At 33.0% G+C, this 25,604-nt stretch overlaps 1 protein-coding gene across 7 annotated transcripts in view; it reads right to left on the reverse strand.

Annotated features, from left to right (window-relative positions):
- CSMD3 (CUB and Sushi multiple domains 3) overlaps nt 1–25,604 on the reverse strand; it is a 1,102,347-nt gene that overhangs the window by 304,212 nt on the left and 772,531 nt on the right. For all 7 annotated transcript variants that reach the window (XM_059042775.2, XM_067017123.1, XM_067017122.1 and 4 more), the window contains 2 exons: nt 21,079–21,248; nt 9,704–9,860 (listed from right to left, as the gene is read on the reverse strand). In XM_059042775.2, coding sequence (XP_058898758.1) covers nt 9,704–9,860; nt 21,079–21,248 — 327 coding nt within the window. The remainder of the gene's footprint in view (nt 1–9,703; nt 9,861–21,078; nt 21,249–25,604) is intronic.

Here is a 25,604-nt window from a genome sequence, read left to right on the forward strand (position 1 = left end):
CTATATGTCTATGAATAATATACAGTATGATTTGCAAGCATCTGTACATTTCATAAATTATACAATTAAAATAAAAGTCTTCTAAGCCTTTATTTTTTGCCCAGCATTGCATTTTTACTTTTATATTTACGCACACACATACACACGCATTTATTCATTTTAACTGCTAATGATATTCCATTGGAGGTATACTCCAAAATTGATTCACTTATTCTCCAGCTCATGGGCATTTATATTGTTATATTGCTTATATTATTCATTGTTATAAAAATGCTATACTTCTATGTCCCCATTTGCACATATGCAAGTGTTTCTATGGTGTATGCACCATGTAGGGATTCATAGGTCATTTTCTCCTCAAGATTAAATCAAAATCTGCTAATCTCCTATTTAACTTCTGCCTTGGCCAATGAAAGATAAATAGTTCAATCCCTGAGTCAACATAACTTCTGTTCAATTTGTTTATGAATAATTGTGCATTCACATAGGGTGATGTTATATCTGCTTAGCAAAATAGTAGCAATAGTACAATAAGGCAGATGGTTAGAAATATGAATGATATCTGAAAATCACTTTTTGAATGTAAGTAAGCATTTTTGATGTAACTAAAATAAGAAGGTCCTTATCTGCTTTATTTCTTTGAAATCCACCTAAAAGGTAAGTATATATTTAATACTGTTAAAGTGAAATTTTAGAGTATTGAATGGTGAATGAAGATATGTTAATTTTATGTACTAAAAGTAAGAACTTTCAAATTGCTAAATAAAAAGGGAATTAGATTGTTAATAAGGAAACTGAGAAAGTAATAAGATAAATATGTTATAGAAACATATCCTTTTTTAAACCAAAAACCTTAATAAAAGTTTAAATAATAAAGCAATATTCTACCATAATCTTAAACTCTATAGAATTCTTTGGTGGATTTAATACATAATATTTAGCAGAATAATCTTTAAGAATGATACTTAATATTTGGTTATTAAATTCCACTTAATCCATGAGTCTTGCAAGAAAAGTCTTATTTTAGAATTCTTTATATTTAAATAAGGATATATATAAAGCAGAATGTCATTTTAAAATTCACAAGCAGAAAATAATCCACAACCATACCTAACACTGTGATAATCCTCTTTGGTTCAGACATAAGGAAACTAAAGAGAAGAAAGCACTGAAGAAAAATTATGCATTCCTTTTTTCTCACTAATCAAACTAATAAAAAAACTGACACACTTGTTTCTCACTAATCAGACTAATAATCAGACATATCAAACTTGGAAATGACCAACTTTATAAGAATGCTTTAAGAAGACAATCTTTACAGTTTTGAGTCTTGAAAAGCTATATACATTTATTTTAACTTTTAATTCTATTTGTTGAGTAACTTTTAATGTAATTTATTTACTTATATAAATTATAATATATCAAATTATATATGTAAATTAGCCATTTATATAAATATATCAATAGTAGCAGTGTAATCAAATTTTTGAAAAATCATTCAAGACAGTTATGTTTCCAGCAAGTATTTAAAAAAAAAAAAAAGAAGTTAAGAGTTTAAACAAACAAACAGAAAAGCTTGTGCAAATGACTGCTTTGCATTTCCAACTGGAGGAATAGGAGATAAGGGAAATAATTATTTTTTCTTTTTAATTGCTGTTGTTCTAAATCCCATGTATAAAGTTCTGACTAGAAAATATGTTACTCAAAGCCTTTCTCACAGTTTAATCTTTGAGCATGAAAAAGTAAGTGATATTATTAAATATGCTAGTTTGTGTCTTGTACATCTTAAATTTGTAAATCATTCTGGGATAGTGGGATTCAGCTTTGCCTGAATGTTAATTTTTAGCCATCAGCCAAATTTAGTATATGCATAATTGGCTCAACCTAGACATATCTAAAAATGAATTTTACTAGATATCACCAAATTTTTCCTATGTGACTATACCAATTTACATTTCCCAAAGTTCATAAGTTTCAAGTTCTTCAAATTATTATCAACATTTAGTATCATACCACTTTTTAATTTTTACCAATTTTGTGAACATGCAATAGAAAATTACGTTGGCTTTAATTTTCATTTCTAAATTTCTATCAAGCACTTTTTGTCTTTTGCTTATTGTTACTGGAATTACCTCTACTGTGAAATTTTTTTACCCATATTTTCCTTTAGATTATATTTTTTAATTGATTTGTAGGATTCCTTTCTCTGGAGTGTATGTTTTTCTGTTCTATTGTAAATATCTCCTTCTAAAATATATCATTTTAAAAAATAAATAAAATAAAATAAAATATATCATTTAAATTTTTTGTTTATGGTATATTTCCCTATAGAGAGATTTGTAAAAATAATAATAATAATAATAAGGACTGGGACTTGGTCAGTAAAACAGAAGCCACTTAGATATTCTGAGTTGCTCAAATTCAGTACAAGAAATTAGAGGGAAAATACAAAGAAATTCAGAGGGCTTGAAGGTCAGAAGATCACTGCTGGTTTTCAAGAATCCAGGAGTTCAGGGAAGCTGCTTCCACATACAACCACCTGCCAGCACCACACTCTTGCCTGAAGATGCTGGTGGAAAATAATGGCTTCTTTATCCATCCTACCTTTCAGCTCTCACATGTTTTCCTTTAACTGGCAGAATCTAAGCAGAGATGTTGGCTGGCAAGGGCGGGGGAAATGCAGTTGCCAGATTTTTAGTCTCTACACTTAAGGGAAGTGCTTAGAAGGGTAGGAATGTTCCTGAGTATTGACAGATTTTTGCTCATGTATCTTCTTTGAGAAATCTTTCTTCGCCTTAAAGACACAGCTATTCTAGGCCACATTTTTTTCTAAGCGTTTTAAAGTTTTGAGACTTGCATATGTCTTCAATCTGCCAGAAGTTAATTTTATATAAGAAGTAAGTTAGTAGGTCATTAGATATTTAAGCTCAAAATTTACAAAGCTTTTGGGATGTGAAGGCTATGAAGATGACTCTTCTGTTATTCTAACATGAAGAAATTCTATCCAATATTGTATATATAAATGACAGGTAATCAAGAAATATTTCTTCAATATTTTAGTTAGAATACCTTGTACTATATAATGCAGCATTAGTCAATACTTCCTTTATTTTCTGGTTAATTTTCAAGAGTTAAAGAGTAGTAGAAATGCCAAATGTACCTGTTAAGTAGTTTACAGGATACAGATTTACATAGAGTAACATTGTTGCTTCCGTGTAATTTACTTATTTTCTACTTGCATTTGCACTGAATAAATTATATACTAAGAGTAAAGTTAGAGTTAATAGGTCATCTGATTATTTTTCATGGTTAACATTGTCAAGACCATATTGGTAACTAAATTAAAGAGTTTAAATAGGTAATTTATTATATATTTATAAAGCTAGTATGCAAGAAATGTCATCACAAAGTACCTATTGCCCATCTTTAATTTGAATATAAAATTTGAAATGGCCATTTTCCGTGTGGATTACTAAACTATTTCAAGCAACAAAACTCAAAGGCTAAGAACATCCAGATATATCTGAATGGGCTTTTTAGAAAATTAAATGTGCAGAGGTGATAACAAGAAGACATCTGGGCCCAGAGGTTATGCCTAATGGCTGGGCATCACGGACTTTTGCCAGATCAGCTTTTGAGAAGACAATGCTATAATCTATCAAAAAGGTGCAATTTAGCTCTTTATTGGATGACTGTTTAAAATACCCAATTCCTTTCTGCTGAATGAAAGTGGATTAACTAGAAATAAATAGAGCCAGAAGAATCTGCAATGAAGCATATTTTCAAGCAATAGAGTTTAAAGATTTCATGAACAACATAAGAGATACTAGGCCTAAATCATTCTTTGATAGCAAATTTGGCCAATAATAAAGCATTCAGATTCTTAGGCATAAAATGACAAAAGCTTCTTTAGGAAGAACTGCATTAACATTTTTTAAAAAATATTATTATTTTTACAGTTATTTCAACAGTAAAAAAAAAAAATGTAAATCCATGGAATTTTAAATATAAAATATCCAAAACTTGGATTGGAGGTAATATAGTATAGTGATTACGCTTGCGAATTCTACAGACAGAGGCCCCCAGCTCAATTTCCATATCTGCACTTATGAGCTATGTTACCTTGGGCAAGTAACAACTTTTCTGTGCTTTGTTTTTCCTCCTCTTCTCACTGAGGATAACAGTATTTCCCTCATAGAGTTATATCTGTATCTAGTAGGTAGTAAATTAATGTTAGCTATTATTTTTAACTCTTATATTTAATGTTTTAATAATGTTAAATGCCTCTGTGTGCCTTTTAAATAAAATCTAAGTCCCTTACTATAGTCCCCTTCACCCCTGCCTAGCTTCAAACTTTACCTCTCATTTTGTCCCATTCTCCTTGCTTACACAGCTCCAGCCAAATAACTCAAGCTGAAGTCTCTTAGGCCTTTGTACTTGCTGATCTATCTGCCCAGAACCCTCTACCCTCAGATCTCTTATTATAATTCAGGTATCAATTCAGGTGACACCTCCTGAGACACAGTCCCTGGACAAACTGGGTACAGTAGACCTATCTAGCCTATCATCCTGTTACAAATTATTTCTAAATGCAATTCTCTTATCTTTTGTTCATATCTTTCTTTTCTGTCTTGTCTCACTAAAAAGTTAGCTTCATATGGGCAGGAACTTTGTCTTCTTCAGTGTTCTCTTTATTCCCAGAGCACAAAACATTCCAGTGGAGAAAGACAAAATTTAAAACTATGATCCAATGAATAACTTTCACATTAATAAGTTAATTCCAACAGAGGAATAAAAGGGAAGACAAGACATGTGACCAAAAAGAAATGACATTTCTACAACTCAGCCTTCAGAGAGAAACACAGTAAAAGACATCAGATTTAGGAATGCATTCTTGAATGTGTATTGAGCGGCTGAGGGGATCTGGTCAGAGCATCCTATCAGGTTTTCCTAAGTTCTATTATTAAATTACCCAGAGCAGAGTGATGTTTTAGGGAGAATATTGTATTGAGATGCTAATTTCTGACCTGTTCTTCCAAATTTAGAAGGCGGCAATAGGAATTTTCTCTCACTTTACTCCCCTATAGCCTCTAGGAAAGACAACTGTGTATTTAATTACTTTATGTTGTATAAAGCACCTGAAAATATGCCTCATCTAGACTTTTATTTGGAATAAGTTTCAGATTTCTCAAGGGCAAGAGTAATTGTTAGCCATTTTTGAAAAGAATGGAAGAGTGGCCTGACTCAAGGAGGGAGTTAATTCTGAGTAATTGGAGGGATGCAAGAGCAATTGGATTCCCTAATGTTAGTCAAGGTCTGACCAAGTTTGTCACAGAGGTTTTACATTCAACCAGCATAGCTATCCATGCTTCAGTTCTCTAAATCAAACTAGACTTGACTGAGAAACTAATTTGGGAGAAGAAGGACCTCTCTACAAAAGACTAAGTAAGACTTTTCTTGACAACTCTAAAGGAGGAAGAGTGAAGAGATTTAATTCATTTTAGAAACATAAAGGAATGGGAATTTTTCTCCCCTCAAATGTGGTGTAGCATTTTCCTACCAGGTATGTTCTAATTTATTTATTGGTTAAGGAAAGTGAGAGAAGCTCACTGTCTTCTTAGTATAGTAGAACTAAAACTATTAATAATGGGTGAGCCAAATGATTTTCCTTTCTAGGCACTCAAGAGTCTCTGGACTTCCATGACACCATTAATCACAGAGGCATCTATTAATACAATATCTTTGAACTTATTATGTTTTGGAATATCTGTTACAGCTGTACATCCTAGTAGACACTGTATAATGTCTTCTCAATAGCTCTTCTTTTCTTCTCCCTCATGAACAAAACCTTGATTTTGCTCCCAGCAGTAATTGAAGCATATCAGGCAGTATAACATCATAGTCAAATAATAATCCAATTTTTTAGTCTGACAAATGCTTCATTTTTCCAGCTTGCGTTGCTGGGAAATTTAGGCATAACCACATAGCCCTGTTTTGGACAAAGAGAGATAAAAGAATGTCTGACAGAAGATTCTGCATTCCTGATAAAAGGGACATATATGGCTGACACTACCTGTTCCGTTTTTCTTTGAATATGTTCAGTGTTAAAGTAGCCATCTTGTGACCACGTCGCAACAATCATGAGAACAAGAGTGAACACGCTAGGAGTGCCACAGTGAAAAGACAGCGGCGTGGCCCTTTAACAACTCAATCAAGATCTACCTACCTTTTCTCTCTTCACAGCTCTAATATGATAAAAATAAATCCTAACTGTTTAAGCCATGGTTAGGTTTACCATTACTTGAAGTCAAAAGCGGCATCTCAACCACTGTTTCCACTAGTCCATTTGCTATTCTTAGTGACTATATAATGAAGGGACTAATAAGACAGTTGAAATAAAACACAACTTAAAGGCCTGTTCTAAAATATTTCTTCATTTTATCCTCAACCAAATGCAACTCTATCTCTTAAAATGAAAATAACCAGACAACAGCAAATGTTGTTAAGTCAAAAAACAGATAATAGAAAGGTAGATTTAAAAATGACTGTCATTAGATAGGGCAGGTGTCATTAGATAAGGATGGTCATAAAAGGCCTTGGTTAAAACTAGAATTGTAAAACTAGGCAAATGGGACTAATCTGAATTAAATTATTTGCTCTATTTCCCTTGAATGTGCTTAGCATGTTCTTTCTAATCTCTGTGCCTTTCTTCATCCTATTCTCTTTGCCTGGAATACTCTCCACTATTTCTTTCTGTGATCCACCAACACAACCTTTAATTCTACCTCATTCATGAATCCTTACCTGATCTGCCCTAGCCAAATTTCCTCTCTCCTGTCTCTAGTCCTCTTAATGTGAATATTGGAACTCCTCTTTATCTCACAGTGTTCTCTCAGATGTTTCAGAAACAAAGGTGGAATAATTTTAAGGGGAACATACCACAGAATGGCAGGGGTGGGGTTGGGTTTAAAAAAGACTGGATACAGGGATTTGAACACAAAACCTGTTCTTTTCCATTTTCCCCCATGTTTGCACATCTTAGAAAATTCTCTCATGTTCAAAAATTAATTACTACTTCTAAGAAATTTAGGAATATAAAATATGTGGCCTAGTAGAATCTTCTATATCACAAAAACATTTTACAAAATCAGTATTCAGACTACATGTTAATTTACCAAGAATATGTAAAAAGTTGTAATTGGACTAAAACTGACTAAAGACATTATGAAGTGAAATGGCCCCATGAAGAACTATGCATAACATGTTTGCAAAAACCAAAACAAACAAACAAACAAAAATAACCACAATACCATGTGATACCAGCTACATTAGCTGTGGATATAGACTACTGCAAAAGAAGTGTTAAAAAGTAGGCTACTTCTGGCTGAAGGAATCAGGGTAAGCACCAGTAGGGAAATATTTGAAACGGTCTTGAAGTTGAATAGTTCAATTGATGCCCGAGGTGGGTGGGGCGTATTGAAAGAAAAAGAAGCCTGGTTACAGGTGCTAAGGCTGGAAACCAGAGTATATTTGGAGGATGGGAAGTAGCTTCTTTCAAAGCTAGGAAATCTGTGGTTAACTATTAAGATAATTGTAGATATGTAAAACGATTGCCATTGTAAAAAACAGAAGTAACACTTAGGAACAAATACATTTAATAACAGATGTGTTACTACTTCCTTAACAAAGGAGCTCAGCACATAGCCATTGGATCAGAAAATCTTAGGAGCATTTACTGACCCAGTGATATCCAGAGACACCTTGGAAGCAGACTATAAATATTTTAGTTCCAGAATATAGACTGAAACACTTTAGTTTCAGTTCTGAGACTGAAAAATATCCATAGATGCATGTCTGTCCTTTTTAAAAAATAATTGCTTTTACACTCTCTTCCCAATTCTATAGCTTTCCATCTTCATAATGATGCACATCCTATAATGAACAGCCAGAGTCATTACGAAGAGTGACTTCAAATACTTTCTTTTTAAGGATTTTTTTCTTTTTTTTTTTTGACAACCAGTAGCTCACAGCAATGACAAAAAAGTCAATGATTTTACTCATTCCAGACACCTGAGCACCCCATACAATTTTATATCCAGGTATGGCCTACAATGCCCAGTATCTTTGCATCAATAATCTCACATTAGATAGAATTTACATATCAGATAAGGAAATCTAGGTTTCCTCTGTGAAACGCACTGACATTTTAGACAAAGAGAAATACGAAATGATACAGAACAAAGAAACACCATTATGTAAACATTGAGCCATGACTTGAAAAATGTCACCAGCCCTGTCAGAAAAGAAAAAGGGAAAGAGGAAAAAAAAATTAAAAAACATTTGCCCTTCTAAGCAGATCACACCAATTATATTTGAGTAATAATCCACAATATTGTTATTTTTAGTCCATCACACAGCAATATCTGTAAACACGATTTGCTTGGATTTTCATTTGTCTTTGGGAGGACATCATAAGAAATCACATTATACACAAGAGTTCTCAGGATTTAAAAATATGTATTCAACATCATTTTGTTAATTGCTGTTGTGTTAATGATGTAACAATTCTAGCACAAGTAGGGAAAAACTTTTAAATAAACAAGGAGCAAGAATAATATCTCAGTATTATGTCCCCTGTCTCCTACTTACATCATTAAGAAAGAGCATTTTCACAAACAGTAATTTGATTCAGATTCCCTTTAGGATCCCATGAATATCTTTGATGCTGTAACCATTTCAATTTCCCCATTTCTGTAATAGCTTTCATTCATTTGACTTCTTGAGAAAATTTATGGAATTCATTCAATTCTCTCAAATATTCTAACAGTAAAGATTTCTGAATACTGTTACTTAATTTATTTTGCTATATTACACGAATATTCTGAACTTCCAAAAAACTGACTTGATCTGGTAAATTGTAAATTTATTAAACACACAACCAGGAATCACCAGTTTTTCATGCACTTTACTTTCCTAGAACAGTTCTTACACAGATCAGAAACGTAATAAATGTTATTATTTGAATACGACTTAATGTTCATTGGTGTAATTAGTCTATTTCTTAAATTATGATACAGGTAAAATAAATTCATTTTGTTCATATAATAATTGATGTAACCCCCTACCTATGGCTCTCAATGATTCTCAGTCTTTGAGCTTCTACCTGTTTAAATGTCATAAAGCTGACTTGAGTATAATACAATAGTTCTATATAAGTTTATTTTTAACAAGGCAATTTAACACAAAAGCAAAATAAAAAATCTTAGCTACTCTTCAGTGTAAAATCATTTGAAACCAACCAATTATCATTAAGGGTGACCAACTATAACTATTACACAGGTATTGCATATATTTTGCAATTACAGGTAGGAGCTCAAACATTGGATTCCCATTTATTAAAAAGTTTAATTGTACTTCTTAAATATTTCACGTGAAGCATAGTGCTATTTTAAAATATATAAATAAGTTCAAAGTCACAAATTACTTAAACTTTCTGAATCTTAGCTGTTTCAACTGTAAAATAGTAACAGAATACCTATAATTTTTAAAGTTAGGTTCAAATAAAATTATATACATAGAAGGGAGTTGTAGACAGCAAATTGATAATCAAATGTTGAATATTACTTCACCTGGTGTACTGCAATTATCTAATAAATATTTAGCATCAGTGTTTGGCCTTTTTTTTTTCTTCCAAAATACTTACTGGTATACACAAGTTGAAAGCCTTCATCTGTCCCTTCAGAATCAGAATTAAATTCTAGCCAGAGCTGGTTTGAAGTACTACTAAGGGTCAGTCCTCTCATAGATGCGCCAGTAAAAGCACCTAGTAGATGAGTTGTTTTATCTTTTCCATCATAAATCTGCAAAAATATATTTACAATTAAAATGTAAATTTGCCAGTAATAACCAATTCAGAGCATGTATTTATATCTGTGAAGAAAATGAAATTATTACACTCTTCGTAAATCATGTCACTACCTGTTTCCCAAGAACAGCTGCATATATTAATTCCTACAAATATCAGGGTAAGAAAGTTAGACTCCACATGGGTAATTTTAATATTCCAAGCTCAGCAGACACTAAGTAGAACTCAAAATAATGTTATAAAGTTTTTGTTCTTATAAAAACAATGCTTCTAATGGCAGACAATTTAAAATTGAGAATACCTATAGAAAGTTTGGTTTCTAAGATTGGTTGGTTGGTTGGTTGTTTTTCTAAACTTGCTCAAGGGCACCAAACACCTGCTTTTCTAATAATATGATTAATATAAAATGCACTTGCTTCTTTTGCACCTTGAATTTACCCATGTCCTTTATTTCGTATCTGACACTTTAAAAATGTTAAAATAGTACTAAATGCATTTAAAAGCTGATTTAACAAGGCAAAAGTATACAAAGCAAAACTGGTATGTTCCCAAAGCTCCCTACCTCATTCCCATTCTTTGGAAGGTGTAGCTTCTCATTGCCCTCTAATTTGCTTTTATTTTATCAAGGCATTATGGACATTTCTTCAGGTCAGTGGATAGAGATTCTTCCTTTTGAGAGCTGTGTAATATTTCATTCAATGGCACTACCACAACTTGCCCTACCATTCCATATATTAATAAACTAAAGTTTTTTGCCACTAAAAGTAATGCTGAAATAAACACTCTTTAGATGTTATTTCATATTTCTTTTTTCGTACTTGTATTTCAGTAAGAAAGTTTTCAATATATTGAATTTGGGGGCTAAAATGTTCATGTATTGTCAGATTATTTTCCAAAAAGTGTACAGTAATTAAACTGAGGGTTTGCCAACAATGCATATTACTATTCTTTTTCCTTTAAGGCACACATTTTTAATGTGGTAGTTATTACCCTCAAAGGTGTGAAAATTGGTTCTTAGAGTTCATAAAATCTTGGATATTATGATGATTTGTGGTTCTACAAAGACCAACTCTGACAAATCTCATTCCACAGTACTTAGTTTCATGAAGTTGGAGCTTGGGGCTCCTTCTGTGAATTATAATGAATAGAAACAATGGAGAAATACTTCTGAGAGTTACTTGTCTCTTGCCTGAAATTGCCTTACTTCTGTCATAAGAGTAAAGAGTACGTCACTAATCTCCTAATCCGGTGATCTTGTCATAGCACCAATGTTCCCCCAAAGTGGTATTCATTATATTCATGTCACCTAGGAGATGATATTTAGGTGGTACATGATGGAACTATTATTATTATTATATTAATTTACATGATATATTTTTCTTGTGCTAAATTGTTGGATTTAACTTGATCATCTATTTAGAATGTTTTCTACAATTTGTAAATAAAAACTGATGTATAACTTTTTGTCTTTTTATCAAATTATCTTTACAGGGTTTAGTGTTAAGTTTAAGTTAATTTAACAAAGTGAACTGGAAATACTTTACTATATTTCAAAATCTGGATTATTCAAATAAAATAATGAGCCTTTGCTTTCTACAGATTCAAGGTATTCTTCAATTCAAGGACATATTCTTCTTGAGTTTTTGCTTATTTAATTATTCCTTGTGAATTTTATTATTTTATTTTCCACCTTGAATGCCTATTATTTACATATTCAGTCTCCAAAACTGTGTTGCAATTGTTTTACATTGTTTTCTTCTGAAATTTATCTTTCCTCTGTATTATGGCTTATCTTCCACCAGATCTTCCACACTAACAATTAGATTTTCAGCAGTAACTAATCTCTTTTTTGGGTCTTCTATTTAAATCTTAAATTTTTAAATCATTGGTCAAGTTCTAGAAAGTCAGTCTGTCTCTCTCTCCCTCTTCTTCCCTCCCCCATTCTCTGTTTTTGGTACTCAAATTGCTTTATCTTAAGATATCTCATTTGTTTTATGCATTTAACTTGGTCTTTCTTACTTCTGGCTCCTGAATTCTATTAACTATGTGTTTATTTATCTTTAGGTAGTTATAGTTTTATGTTTCCTTATTATTGATACAGGTTTTAGATGTTGTAAAGACAACAATGCTTTTATTTTAACATGCTATACAAATGTAGCTTTTGTTCAGAGCCCCTAGTATCCTTTCCTAACAACCTTACTCTATAACTTTTCTGCACAGACTTTCTGAAGTCTCCAGTGTCCAGGGTTTCCTGCTCTCTCCCTTTGTGCCTGAGGGAATCTATAGCTTCATATGCACCCTCCAGGCTCCACCAGTTTATTTACTTGTTATTTTATTACCACTGAGAGGGAGTGGAAATAAGAAAGAGAGGAAGTGAGTTGTAAAATCAATCCAACATGCTCACTGAATTCCTAACAGCGAACACCTTACTGGTCTCCCTCTTTGTTTTAAAAGGTCTTTCTGTCAATTTTTTTAAAGAATGTGTTGACTGTTAAAAGAGTATTTGACTACTAGATAAAGGGCTGTATGGACTAATTTCCTAAAATTATATGGGAGTACCAGGAACCCCTTGTGGAATCTAATTTATCATACAAATTCATCACTGTTTTAGTTATCAGCAAGAATTTGTCTTCAACAAAGCTGAACCAAATGTTGAGGTTTGTTAGCTCAGGAATTTTTTTTTTGTTTCATTACATAGGAGTCAGCTTTTCATTTCTTAACAATAGTAGCCATCAGCAATAATTCAAAGACAAGGAAACATTGTGTGTCAGAAAACACAACCTTTGTGTCTATGTTTCAAATGTTCAATATGCTCGGAAATCTGCTTCTGAATACAGTTATGTGTATAACTCTATATATGCTTTAGTTTATAAATCCTGTGGTTGGAGCTACACATTCACTGTCAAACCATGTAACCAAGTGATCCAGTGGATTTTTTTTTTTTTTTTTTTTGCGGTACGCGGGCCATGGGCCTCTCACTGTTGCGGCCTCTCCCGTTGCGGAGCACAGGCTCCGGACGCGCAGGCTCAGCAGCCATGGCTCACGGGCCCAGCCGCTCCGCAGCCTGTAGGATCCTCCCGGACCGGGGCACGAACTCGTGTTCCCTGCATCAGCAGGCGGACTCTCAACCACTGTGCCACCAGGGAAGCCCTCCAGTGAATGTTATTTGTGGTTAACACTGTCAAGGTAACCCTATAGAATATTTTCCTTTTATTTCTCTTACTGCTGACCGACATACAATTTCATTTGTATGTTAAATATAAATAATTTTTTCTTGGATTCAACTAGTTCTGCTTTCAGGTATGGATACATTTTAAGAACTTTCAGCTTGTCAAAAACAGCCAAATAAACGGGAAATATAAACTAAATAACTAATTGTTGCAATTGAGTAAATAGGAATTTAAATTTATTTTTAATTTTTAAAAAAGGTCTCCCCTAACTTTTTTTCCCCAAATTCTCAGCGGGAATGAAAAAAAAGTTTAATGATAGCAGAAACCATTATTTTACTCCATATATAAAAATCATTCCTATGTATAATAATGAAAAAAGTAACAAGATAATTCAGCACATATTTAGTTCCTTCTTAACCTGGAAATTAAAAAAAAACAACAATATTGTCTGCCACAATAGATAGATATTTGTATTGAATTTTTCTATTTTTCAAGATAAAAGCATACTTTTTTCTTTTTCAAAAGAAACTTTCTTTAAGAACTAATTTTTAAAATAATCATTGGAGAAGCAGATATGAAAAAGGAGATAATAGTTTCAAATGAAAACAATTATCTTAAGCTCAGCTGGGAGGATCTAATTCAGCATCAAAATTAACTACAATTTATTTAACAATGTAAAGTCAGATGGTGGGAAACAAATAATGTAGAAGGACCACTATAATTATCAAAGTAAAATGAAGTGTGATCATTCAGCTACGAAATATTGGACGCATGTATAAAATTGTTAAATCAAAATGAAAAGCAAGTGTTAATTAGGAAGGCTTTAAAAAGAGAAGAGTTTTATAGCTATGATCAAGTCCATGCTGTTTAACTTGTAAATAAAATACTTTAAATGTATTCAAATATAGATGGGCACATAAAGGCAACAAGGAAGGACAAAACAGTGTAGCCAAAGACAAATTACATTTGAAGTAGACATGAATGCAATCATACAAATAAGAAAATAAAACAAAATGTGCCTTTCATTTAAAAATAAATTTACAGTACAGAGTGATTATATTGGGTCTGATCAGAACCACATAGAAATTTTGAGATTATTTCTCATTGCTTTTCTACTTAAAATCAGGATCTTTAAGTATGTTTTTATTTATTTGAGCCTATTTTCCTTTTTCTAAAATATATTATTATTTTTGATATATGTCTTAATATCTATTTTTATTTTTCAGAAATTTAGAAAGCTAAAAAAGACTAAGCTAATTGCAATAGTATGCTTTTTAATTGGAAGGGAGAGGACTCTGGTGCTCACAATAGACATACTCTTAGTTACTTAGAGCCTAATTCAGATAATGAAGACTTACTTTTATGTCAAATGTAGAATTTCAAGTTTTCTTAAAAATTAATATTGTGAAAGGCATTGAGGGCTTTTATAACATTAATGAAGCTCTTTGATAAGACTCTAATTTGTTATAAGGCTGCAATTAATTTGGTAGTCCTACACTAGAACAGACTAGAACTTAATACTGCCATGTTTCAATTATCAAACCTTTTGTAATGGATCAGGGCCTGAAATTAGTTATGGTGTACAGACCCTCCTACATCTGGAAGGTTAAACCCTATTACGATGAACTGCTTATGGACACTTAAAACTGTTGTTGTTGTTAATGACATAATAAATGTATGATTAGAAAGTATATTCCCAGTCATTTCTCTAGTGAATTTAGCAAATAAGATATTATCTGAACCCAAGAGCAAAAAGTACATAAAAAAGTAAAATAAAAAGAGAAATTACACATGCATGTGAGTATAATCATACAAACCTTCAAATCATTCCTGCTCATGAATACTAGAATTTTCATTTTGGCCATTTGTTTTATAGGTTGATTTGGAATTTAAATAATTTTTTCTAATAAGTTGAGTTAGAGTTCAAATTTTGAATGAAAAAGAAAAAATAATTTTTACAATTGTTAAAAAGGACAGTATTTTAAATCTTATTATGTTCGCTCCAAAGATGAATGTAACAGAGAAGAAAACATTTGTTTGTACTCAAATATTTGTCTTTACAATAGCTATATGTACTCAATTATAAGAGTTAGTATGTATCAGGGAGGGAGTTGGGAATGCAATGAGGGGTCACGTTTTCAGGGGCCTTAGCCTTGTGGTCCCAGCTCTACCATCAAAGCTGACTGGAATGTCACACATCATTTCACTTCTGTGATCCTCAGTAGGGGAGAAAAGGAAGGGTTTTATGAGGCCTATCATAGCATGCTATACAAATGGATATTTACAGAGTGCTTTTGAAGGGAGAAATAACAGAGGATTACCAGTGAACAACAAGCAGAGTTAGTAGATACATGTGGTAGACTTATGAGATCACTGGTGTGCTAGAAAATATTTAAAACCCAGCTCTCAAACAAACCAAACTGGTGAATGTACATACCCATATACATGATTTTTAAGTAAATTTTATTCAAATAAAGAGAGATTGACAGACTTTTTCTGAAAAGGTTTAGATAGTAAATAGTTTAGGCTGTTAACATCTCTGTGGCAACTACTCAATACTGCCTTTCTAGTACAGAAGCAGCTGTAGACAATATGTGAATGAATAAACACGGCTTTCTCCTATTAAAACTGTATTTACAGAAAGAGGTGTCAGTCTGATTTGGCTCACAGACTGTCATTTGTGAATCACTGATTTAAGGAATGTGTAGCATGCTATTTATACACAGGAATGAAATATACAATACTCATTATTGTAAATTCCATAGAGCTAATTGCTTAGAGAGTGCTTTCAGTATTTTTTGCCAAACTTTTGTAGCTGCAACTTACAGACAAATGTTGTTCTTAAATGAACATTGCTTGATTTTTAAAAAAAAATTATTTTTATTTATTTATTTTTGACAGTATTGGGTCTTTGTTGCTGCATGCAGGCCTCCTCTAGTTGCGGTGAGTGGGGGCTACTCTTCTTTGAGGTGTGCAGGCTTCTCATTGCGGTGGCTTCTCTTGTTGCAAAGCATGGACTCTAGGCACTCAGGCTTCAGCAGTTGTGTCACGCGGGCTCAGTATTTGCAGCTCGTGGGCTCTAGAGCACAGGCTCAGTAGTTACGGCGCACGGGCTTAGTTGCTCCGCGGCATGTGGGATCTTCCCGGACCAGGGCTCGAATCCGTGTCCCCTGCATTGGCAGGCGGATTCTTAACCACTGCACCACCAGGGAAGCCCTATTGCTTGATTTTTTTGTCAACAAGTAAGATGAAAATGAAACATCAAAAACGATGTTATATCAGAATGTCACTGGTTTGTAAATGATATGAGCAACTTCTTTGCTAAACTGAATAATAGTTTTCAAATACTAGAAAAGATATTTTCTCAATTTTTTGTGCTATTCATAATATAATGGCTACAGATACAACCCATTTCTACTTATGTACTGGCAATGAGCAAAGCAGTCAATCAAGTCAGGGTTTGTAGTATTTGCCAATTTCTGCAGTGTAAACACTTACTATGGCTAATATCAAGTTATCAATGTGACACTGTTGAATACAGAGTTGGGAAGAGCTGGACAACCTGACACAGTATTTCCACCCCCCAGATACAGTATATATATAACCAACCCCCAAAGCACCGATAATACTTAAAGTAGTAAATAATTAGGAAATGAAAAGTTGCATTTATTACCTTTGTTTTTTAATTTAATTGTAATCCAATTGTAACAATTTAATTTTTAATAATGGCTACGTTTAACAACCAGCTCACAGAAGTACTGAGATTTTAACAATAGGCTCTCGCAAGTGGTACTGCCAAAAATTCACAAATAGGTTATGAAAGAGCTTACAAATAATGCGTCTTAGAAAACAACAATAGCAACACATTAATAACCTTATAATATTTCTAAAAGAAGGTTATTAAGTCCTTCAACTATCTAGTTTTTTCATAAATATGATATACATCTCCTAACCCTTTCTTTTGGACTCTCAAAACCAATTGTGGGATATTTTACTGGCTCTTCTCCATAATAATCCATTTAGTCTACATTTTGCATAAGAAATAAGTCTTTAAACTTCACAATGCTGACTGTGGTATAAAGATTGTCTTGAATTATTTCCCTGCTACATTTCTTTATCTAAACATAGCGCTTAGTCTTTTTCTGAAAATAAAAACAAACACAGCGACAACAAAAACATAAATAGTATTTCTAATTGGTATTCAGTTTTTTTCCTATCCAGCTGACAAGGAGAGCTATTCATTATTGACAGTTTAGAGCCTACATATAATAAACACCATCTATAAATGTTAATTAAAAGAATTAATTAAGTTACATATTTTGAGTGAGGGATCAGGAAGTTCAATATTCTTGCCCATTGAAAGTAACAGAACCAAGGAAAGATATATTCATAATTCCCAAACCTGCTGGTCATCACATAATCTGGAGAGCTTTATAAAATTCCTTAATCCCAGGTGCAAACCAACGGAACCAACTTTCCCCAGATCTACTGAAACTTTGCTAGTGTGGTTATAAATAGCTAAGGTGTTTATAAAAAGAAGGAGGAGGGAGGGAGAGAGTGGGTGAGTGAGTAAACAAGCATCATCCTATATGATGAGCTATTAGAAAGGAAAGTTGTTTTTGTGTGTGTATACATATAGATAAATAACATGCATTGTTTTTTATTGTTGTTGCTGTTTTGTTTTTATCAGAATCCAATACAGTGATGTTATATAGTAAGTGAAACCAGAAGAAAACAAACCTTCTTCCAAGCCTTATACCCATGTAAAGATTACAAGAGAATGTCATTCCAAAGAACGTAGCCTATCCTACCACATAAAGAAAAACAATGCTTTTAAATCTCTCAGCCAAGGGACAGAGAGTTCCATAATGGGCTATTTGTTTTTCTTATTTCTTCTTATGTCTTAGTTGGAATGGAGAAAGAGAACTGACTCTGCTCGGTTTAATATTGCAAAGTGCTGGGGATGAGGGTGGGCTCTCATGGATTAGTCTGCAGTTAGGCAAATGACCTTCCATCCTGAGAGGACTCTGGGCTTAACAGTCTTTGAGAAGTAATCATTTGTCCTTTGCAGAGTACACTGTCTGTTTGTGCATGCCTAACTGTGCCTGTGTCAGAAGATATCTTTAACCTAATAGTCGCCCATGGAATTAATGAGAAGAATAACATACAAGCATTTTACATCTTACACTAGTGGAGAGACCATGAAGACAGACAGTGTTTAAAAGCCCATCCCAAACCAGCTCTGTAGTATGGCTTACTGAAGTTCTTTTAAAGTGATAATTTAGGGCTTCCCTGGTGGCGCAGTGGTTGAGAATCCGCCTGCCGATGCAGGAGACACGGGTTCGTGCCCTGGTCTGGGAAGATCCCACATGCCGCGGAGCAACTAAGCCCATGAGCCATGGCCGCTGGGCCTGCGTGTCCGGAGCCTGTGCTCCGCAACGGGAGAGGCCACAACAGTGAGAGGCCCGCATACCGCAAAAAAAAAAAAAAAGTGATAATTTAGAATAAATCCCAGGTTAGACTATCAGTAGAAAGAGAATCGAATTGGTGTGTTTCCAGGTTAATTTTAGCATATAATCTTTTCAAGTTTGGAAAACATATATTTATTCTAGGATAGATATAATTTTTAAAAAATTCTGGGAATATAAATTGTCATCCTTTCACTCATGAAAGAAAAATCACTATTTAATGAAATCCACTAAAGAGCCTTAAATTGAGTTTTTCTCCTTTCCTTTGTGTCTCACTATCACATACCCTCACACTGTCACTTATTACCGAGGTCCCATCCTTCCTCAAGGGAACACACATCACAAATGCATAGACCTTACTCCAAATAAATAATATGTTAGAAAGCACTCTGAGAAACATATTAGGGCTATTTTTTTAAAAAACATCACTTGTTATCCCTAATGAATTTTCCAAATAATAAACATCATTCAGTATGGAAAAGTAATGTAGAAATTTCAAGCATCACTGAGAGCAGAGAAATATTTTAGGAAGGATTGTGGTAGGCATGCGGAAGCATTTCCTGACTTTTAACTTATAAATACATGTTTATTATTGTTGCTTATGTGATACAGTTCAGTAGCTACACTCATATTTCTGATCTACACCTTGATACATTATTTTCCCCACAGTTAGCCAAATAAATAAATAAATAACCACTGCCTTAATTCTAAGTACAAGCATCCCATTAATCTCAATGTTGACTCCAATTTAGCAAATAAACTTATTTTAACAGGAAAATCCAAACAATGAACTGGGAGTTGAAGATATAATACAATGAATTTCTGTTGCCTATTGAGGAAAAGCACAAAAAGTGGGAATGGCTCTAAATTAATATTAAAATTGTATATATCTGAGTGTACTGCAGGAAATCTTTCCCATGTCTATACAAATCTTACAAGCATACAGAACTGTTTGTGTTAGAGAACCATCAATTATCATCAAATTAATATTCTTTTTGAAAGAAGAACATAACCAACAACCTTGAAATCACTGCTTAAATAAAAATCTCCCACTCCAGTCAACCTGGGATATCATAATTTTTTTCAAGATTTGTGAAAACAGAAATATGTTGGATTTCTTACCTGAATTAATGAAATCTTGATAATAAGAAAAAAATGTATGTGATCATTTTTTAAATATTTAAATGTGATTTTATAGAAGCATTTACTTTTATTCCGATAATGAATATAGACTGTATTTATCAAAACACTTTGAAAAATATGGATCAGCAAGTATGAAAATATTCATTTGCCTAAAATTGTATCATTAAAAAAATTTCTTTTGGCAGCACCGTGCCACTTGCAGGATCTTAGTTCCCCACCCAGGAAATGAACCTGTGGCCACAGCAGTGAAAGCATTGAGTCCTGACCACTAGCCACCAGGGAACTCCCTTTAATTGTATATTTAAATTTGATTATTTCAAATTTTAAAATAAATTAACAAATTTTGTCCTAAATGTTTATTATCAACAAGGTATATTTTTTCTTAAAAAACAATATTTATAGATATTGTTAGATATATTCATAAATTATAAACTTTTTCATAGTCATAAATGCAAAGAATTATCTATGTATCAACAGAAATAAGTTACTTAACATCAAAATAAAAATTAAAAATTGTCCATTTATGGATTAATTATGTTTCATAGATAATATTTATTGAATATAAGATATTTGGCATGAAAGTGTTCTTATTTTGGTGTTACTGAAACATTAAAATTCATGTATCAAAAAAATGGTTCTGAAGAAACTAGGGGCAGGACAGGAATAAAGACACAGATGTAGAGAATGGACTTGAGGACACGGGAAGGGGGAAGGGTAAGCTGGGACGAATTGAGAGAGTGGCATGGACTTATATATACTACCAAATGTAAAATAGATAGCTAGTGGGAAGCAGCAGCATAGCACAGGGAGATCAGCTCAGTGCTTTGTGACCACCTAGAGGTGTGGGATAGGGAGGGTGGGAGGGAGATGTAAGAGGGAGGAGAAATGGGGATATATGTATATTTATATGTGTAGCTGATTCACTTTGTTATAAAGCAGAAACTAACACACCATTATAAAGCAATTATACTCCTATAAAGATGTTTGAAAAAAAAGAAAACAGCTATGTAGCAAATTGGGTTCAGAAACTACATTACAAAGCATAGGAGAGATTACTGGATTAGAGGAAGTGAATAGCTATTGGTAATATCTTAGGGCATTTTCACCAGACATTTTCTTTTTTCTTCTATTACAAAGAATTCTGTATTTTTCTTTGTAAAACAATATTATAAATGGGTTTATGTCATGAAAAAAATTCATGTATCATAAAATCAAAATTTACTTATTATAAATAAACATTAGAAATAAAACATTCTATCTCAGTAAAAATACTGAGAGGAAAATGGGAAATAATGTATAATTTAAATCTATGAATGGCAGAATCAATTTATGGTTGATTATATGTACATATATATCATATACATGTATATATGTATTAATATATACTTAATGACTAAAATGATCAAAATATAAATATTCTGAGTTCACCTACCTTAAGAACATCTCCTTGTGCTAAATGAAATGTTCTGGCTGAAATATTGATTCCCTTTCCTGCTTGAACCTGAATACTATAAATGCATTCATGGTTGTTTTCATAGTTGAGTGGATAATTTGGAGAGAGCAGAATTCCTTCATTACTTGTTGCAGATGCACCACATTCAGCTGCAGGTAAAACAGAATATTGAAGTACAGTTTAATAGAAAGCATTATCATTTCAAGTAATGTAATGTATGGAAGTGTAAATGCATTTTATTTTAACTAGAGCCTAACATGAAAATACAGTACAGAGGGCTTTACATTGTAGATGATTCACTCCCTCTCATATAATAGATGGGAAGAAGGAACTACTGCCTCTGGACAGAACACTGTACATAAATAGAAATACATAGTAGTTTCAGTATTTCTCCCCCTTTGGATGAAAGCATAGCGTGGAAAAGAATGAGGGCAAAAGATTTTCAGGATGTATTTTAAGTTTGTAGATCTCTGATTAATTTATTATGTTTAAATTTATAATTTACTTCTTTTAAAGTATAAAAAAAAGGGGAGAGATCAATTTCATTTTAGAATGATTCTTTACCTTTAAATGCTTTACTGTTTAAATACTTAAATATTAACAAAAATCATGCAAAAGAAAAAAAACCTAATGAGGAAATGAAAATGATCAAGATGGAGCAGTCAGTATAATATCAATAATAATAATATTATTTTAACAAAGCATAAAATAATAATAAGAACTAATGATATGATGCTAACAATCAACTAGTCACATGAAGTGTCACCCAATAAAGCTCTTTCAAGACCTTTTAAGGTAAAACAAAAACAAAAAATACATAAACTGCCAATATTGATTTAAATTATTCCTATTTTAATAATATTTAAAGAGTTTTATAGTGTCTGCCTTACATTTAGGTCTTTAATCCGTTCTGAGTTTATTTTTGTGTATGGTGTTAGGGAGTGTTCTAATTTCATTTTTGTACATGTAACTGTCCAGTTTTCCCAGAACCACTTATTGAAGGGACTGTCTTTTCTCCATTGAATATTCTTGCCTCCTTTGTCATAGATTAGGTGACCATAGGTGTGTGGGTTTATCTCTGGACCTTCTATACTGTTCCATTGATCTATATTTCTGGTTTTGTGCCAACACAACACTATTTTGATTACTGTAGGTTTGTAGTATAGTCTGAAGTCAGGGAGCCTGATTCCTCCAGCTCCATTTTTCTTTCTCAAGATTGCTTTGGCTATTTGGGGTCTTTTGTGTTTACACACAAATTGTACATTTTTTTGTTCTAATTCTGTGAAAACTGCCATTGGTAATTTGATAGGGATTGCACTGAATCTGTAGATTGCTTTGGGTAGTATAGTCATTTTCACAATATTGATTCTTTCAATCCAATAATATAGTATATCTCTCCATCTGTTTGTGTCATGTCTGGTTTCTTTCATCAGTATCTTATAGTTTTTGGAGTACAGGTCTTTTGTCTTCTTAGGTAGGTTTATTCCTAGGTATTTTACTCTTTTTGATGTGATGGTAAAAGGGATTGTTTCCTTCATTTCTCTTTCTGATCTTTCACTGTTAGTGTATAAGAATGCAAGAGATTTTTGTGTATTAATTATGTATGCTGCAACTTTACCAAATTCATTGATAAGCTCTAGGAACTTTCTGGTAGCATCTTTAGGATTTTTCTATGTAAGTTTCATGTCATCTACAAACAGTGACAGTTTTACTTCTAATTTTCCAATTTGGATTCCTTTCATTTCTTTTTATTCTCTGACTGCCGTGGCTAGGACTTCCAAAACTATGTTGAATAAAAGTGACAAGAGTGGACGTCCTTGTCTTGTTCCTGATCTTAGAGGAATCATTTACATTTTAAATCTGCCTCATTTCCTCCTCACTAGCTTATTAGAATCTAGGCATGCTTGTGGGAACATGGAGACAAAAGATCCCAGGTCATAAAGATGATCCAGAATACACATATATGTTTATCAGTTAGATTATTTATTAGGGAATGCAGACAGTTTTAAACTATGTTATAGAATCATGTAATTCTGAGAATATGTACTTAGATGCCAGCTTGTAATATACTGAAACACTGATTAGCAGCTCAGGCTTTAAAATTCAGAGATTGGTTTCAAAATTAAGCTCTATCTTCTATCTGTATGACTTTGGCAAGTTATTTATTCTCTCTAAGCCTCAATATTGTTATTATTATGATGGAAATAATAATACTCTCTTCATAGGGATGTTTGTGTGTGTGTATGTGTGTGTGTATTATTATATGTAGATAATACATGTAGAGCATTTAGCAGGAAACTGGCATACAACAAGAGCTTGATACATTAAAGCTATCATTATGAATATTTTAAGTATAAGTACTAATGGTGGCATCATGTTGTATACAAAGAAAAATAGTTTAAGATATTTATACTGTTCCCAGTGTGACTATTCAGGTGTAGAAAGACACTTAGGTGTGAAAAGCCAGAGGACTCTTTCTAATTTTGGAGAATTATTTATGATATTAAAATTATTTTAACTGAATATAACACCCCCACAAATAAAGGCCAAATGATAATTTACTTCAAAATATACTAATAATTTATTGTAATGTTCTCAAAATTTGAATAGGTAGTAAGTGCGTTCTATAAACACTGGTTTTTAGTGTAAAATATAAAGGAAATTTTCCTTTCATATGAACAATAACCTGCTTTTGTTATATTTTAATTTTCAGTTGATTTTAATGGAAGAAATGTTCACATATTGGGGTATGGGGAAATCATTCTGGCTAATACATTATTTAACTTGAATTTTATGCTAATTAAAACAGCCTGTTTGTGGCTTACCAGACAAACATTGTACCTCTGCTTTAATCATTTTAAAAAAAAGTGTACACTGACCAGAAGCAAAGAATGCCCATGTTAAAAATAAAGATTAAATGCCTCTTTTCCTGGGATGCCAATGCTGGTACTCCTTTGGTAATAAGACTCCCTTCACAGGTGCCAATGACATACTGACTTGCTGTACACATGCTGATCTGTTTGTTTGTTTGTTTGTTTTAAACCTTGAAGGGATGTATTCCCAACTTGCTTGACTTCCTTTGTTCTGAAAAGATATAAAACTGTGCTGAAAACCATGCTTCTCTGGAGCCGTTCCTCAGAGTTATTTGAGAGGCTGTCTCCCCGACTATAATCCTGTTTGGCTCAAATAAAACTTTTCTATACCTCTCATAGATTGTTTATTGAATATTTCCATTGACATTTCCATTATAAAATGACTATAAATGATTTTCTACTTGGTGAAATAAAATCAGGATTTAAACCAGAACGGAAGAATTAAGGAAGAAAATTTGGATTAAATTAGCACATTTCTCATTTAATCAGGACTCATCATAAATTATGGGGCCCAGTACAAAAGGAAAATATAGTACACTTGTTGAAAACATGTTAACAATTTCAAGAGATCAGTAGAGCATTAAACCAAGCATGGCCCTTCTCAGCATGAAGCCCCCCACTGTGGGACTGCATGGGTTTCACATCCATAAAGCTAACTCTGCATTTATTCTTCATAAAGGTACAAATCTTCAAGGCACAAATCTACAAGGTAAAACTTATTTTCTCCAGTTTTATAGATGAAGACACCGAAGTGAGTTTTCTTGCTAAAATTGAACAAATGGTGTATATCAGAGTTGGGATTTACACTGGGATTTATTTATCAGTCATCACCTATGGTGTTAAGAGGGTGAACATATAATTTCTCTTCCAGATCAAAGTACTCTTTTAGTATGAAAGGAGGCATTATTAATAATTATCCCACACAGCAGTTGTAAATTGAGACCATCCCAGATAAACTGGTAGTTGGTTTACTTTTTTCTTTACACTTTAACTGATGCACACACTATTTAAGGACATTATATTAAAAATTAAGAGGATTATTTTGTGCAGGCTGGGGTATGTCCTGGAGGTCAGAATACATTCATCCCACATATAATTTATAAATCTGCATTCCATTATACATAATTATTAATGTTCAGAATGATAATCTCATATCAAGGAAAGATCTTGAAGCATAAAATGATAAAAATCTGTTCAGAATGTTCTACCTATATATACAGGAAAATGAACAAGTTTATTTTTATTTTTTTTGCGGTACGCGGGCCTCTCACCACTGCGACCTCTCCCGCCGCAGAGCACAGGCTCTGGACACGCAGGCTCAGCGGCCATGGCTCATGGGCCCAGCCGCACTGCGGCATGTGGGATCCTTCCGGACCGGGTCACAAACCCACATCCCCTGCATCAGCAGGCGGGCTTGCAACCACTGCGCCACCAAGGAAGCCCACAAGTTTATGTTTTGATGAGTTTTAATAAAATAAAATTTTCTACTAACAATAAGTTATGGAGGAACTTATTTAGCCACAGTGCCAGACTCCAGAAGCTAGGTGATTAATAAACTAATTTTTACATGGAATCTCATCTTTGATTTTACCTTTTAATTTTAAAGCATACCAAACACTGCCTCCCCAGCAC

This window comes from Kogia breviceps, chromosome 17 (genome assembly GCF_026419965.1).
Source record: "Kogia breviceps isolate mKogBre1 chromosome 17, mKogBre1 haplotype 1, whole genome shotgun sequence".
Lineage (NCBI taxonomy): Eukaryota > Metazoa > Chordata > Mammalia > Artiodactyla > Physeteridae > Kogia > Kogia breviceps.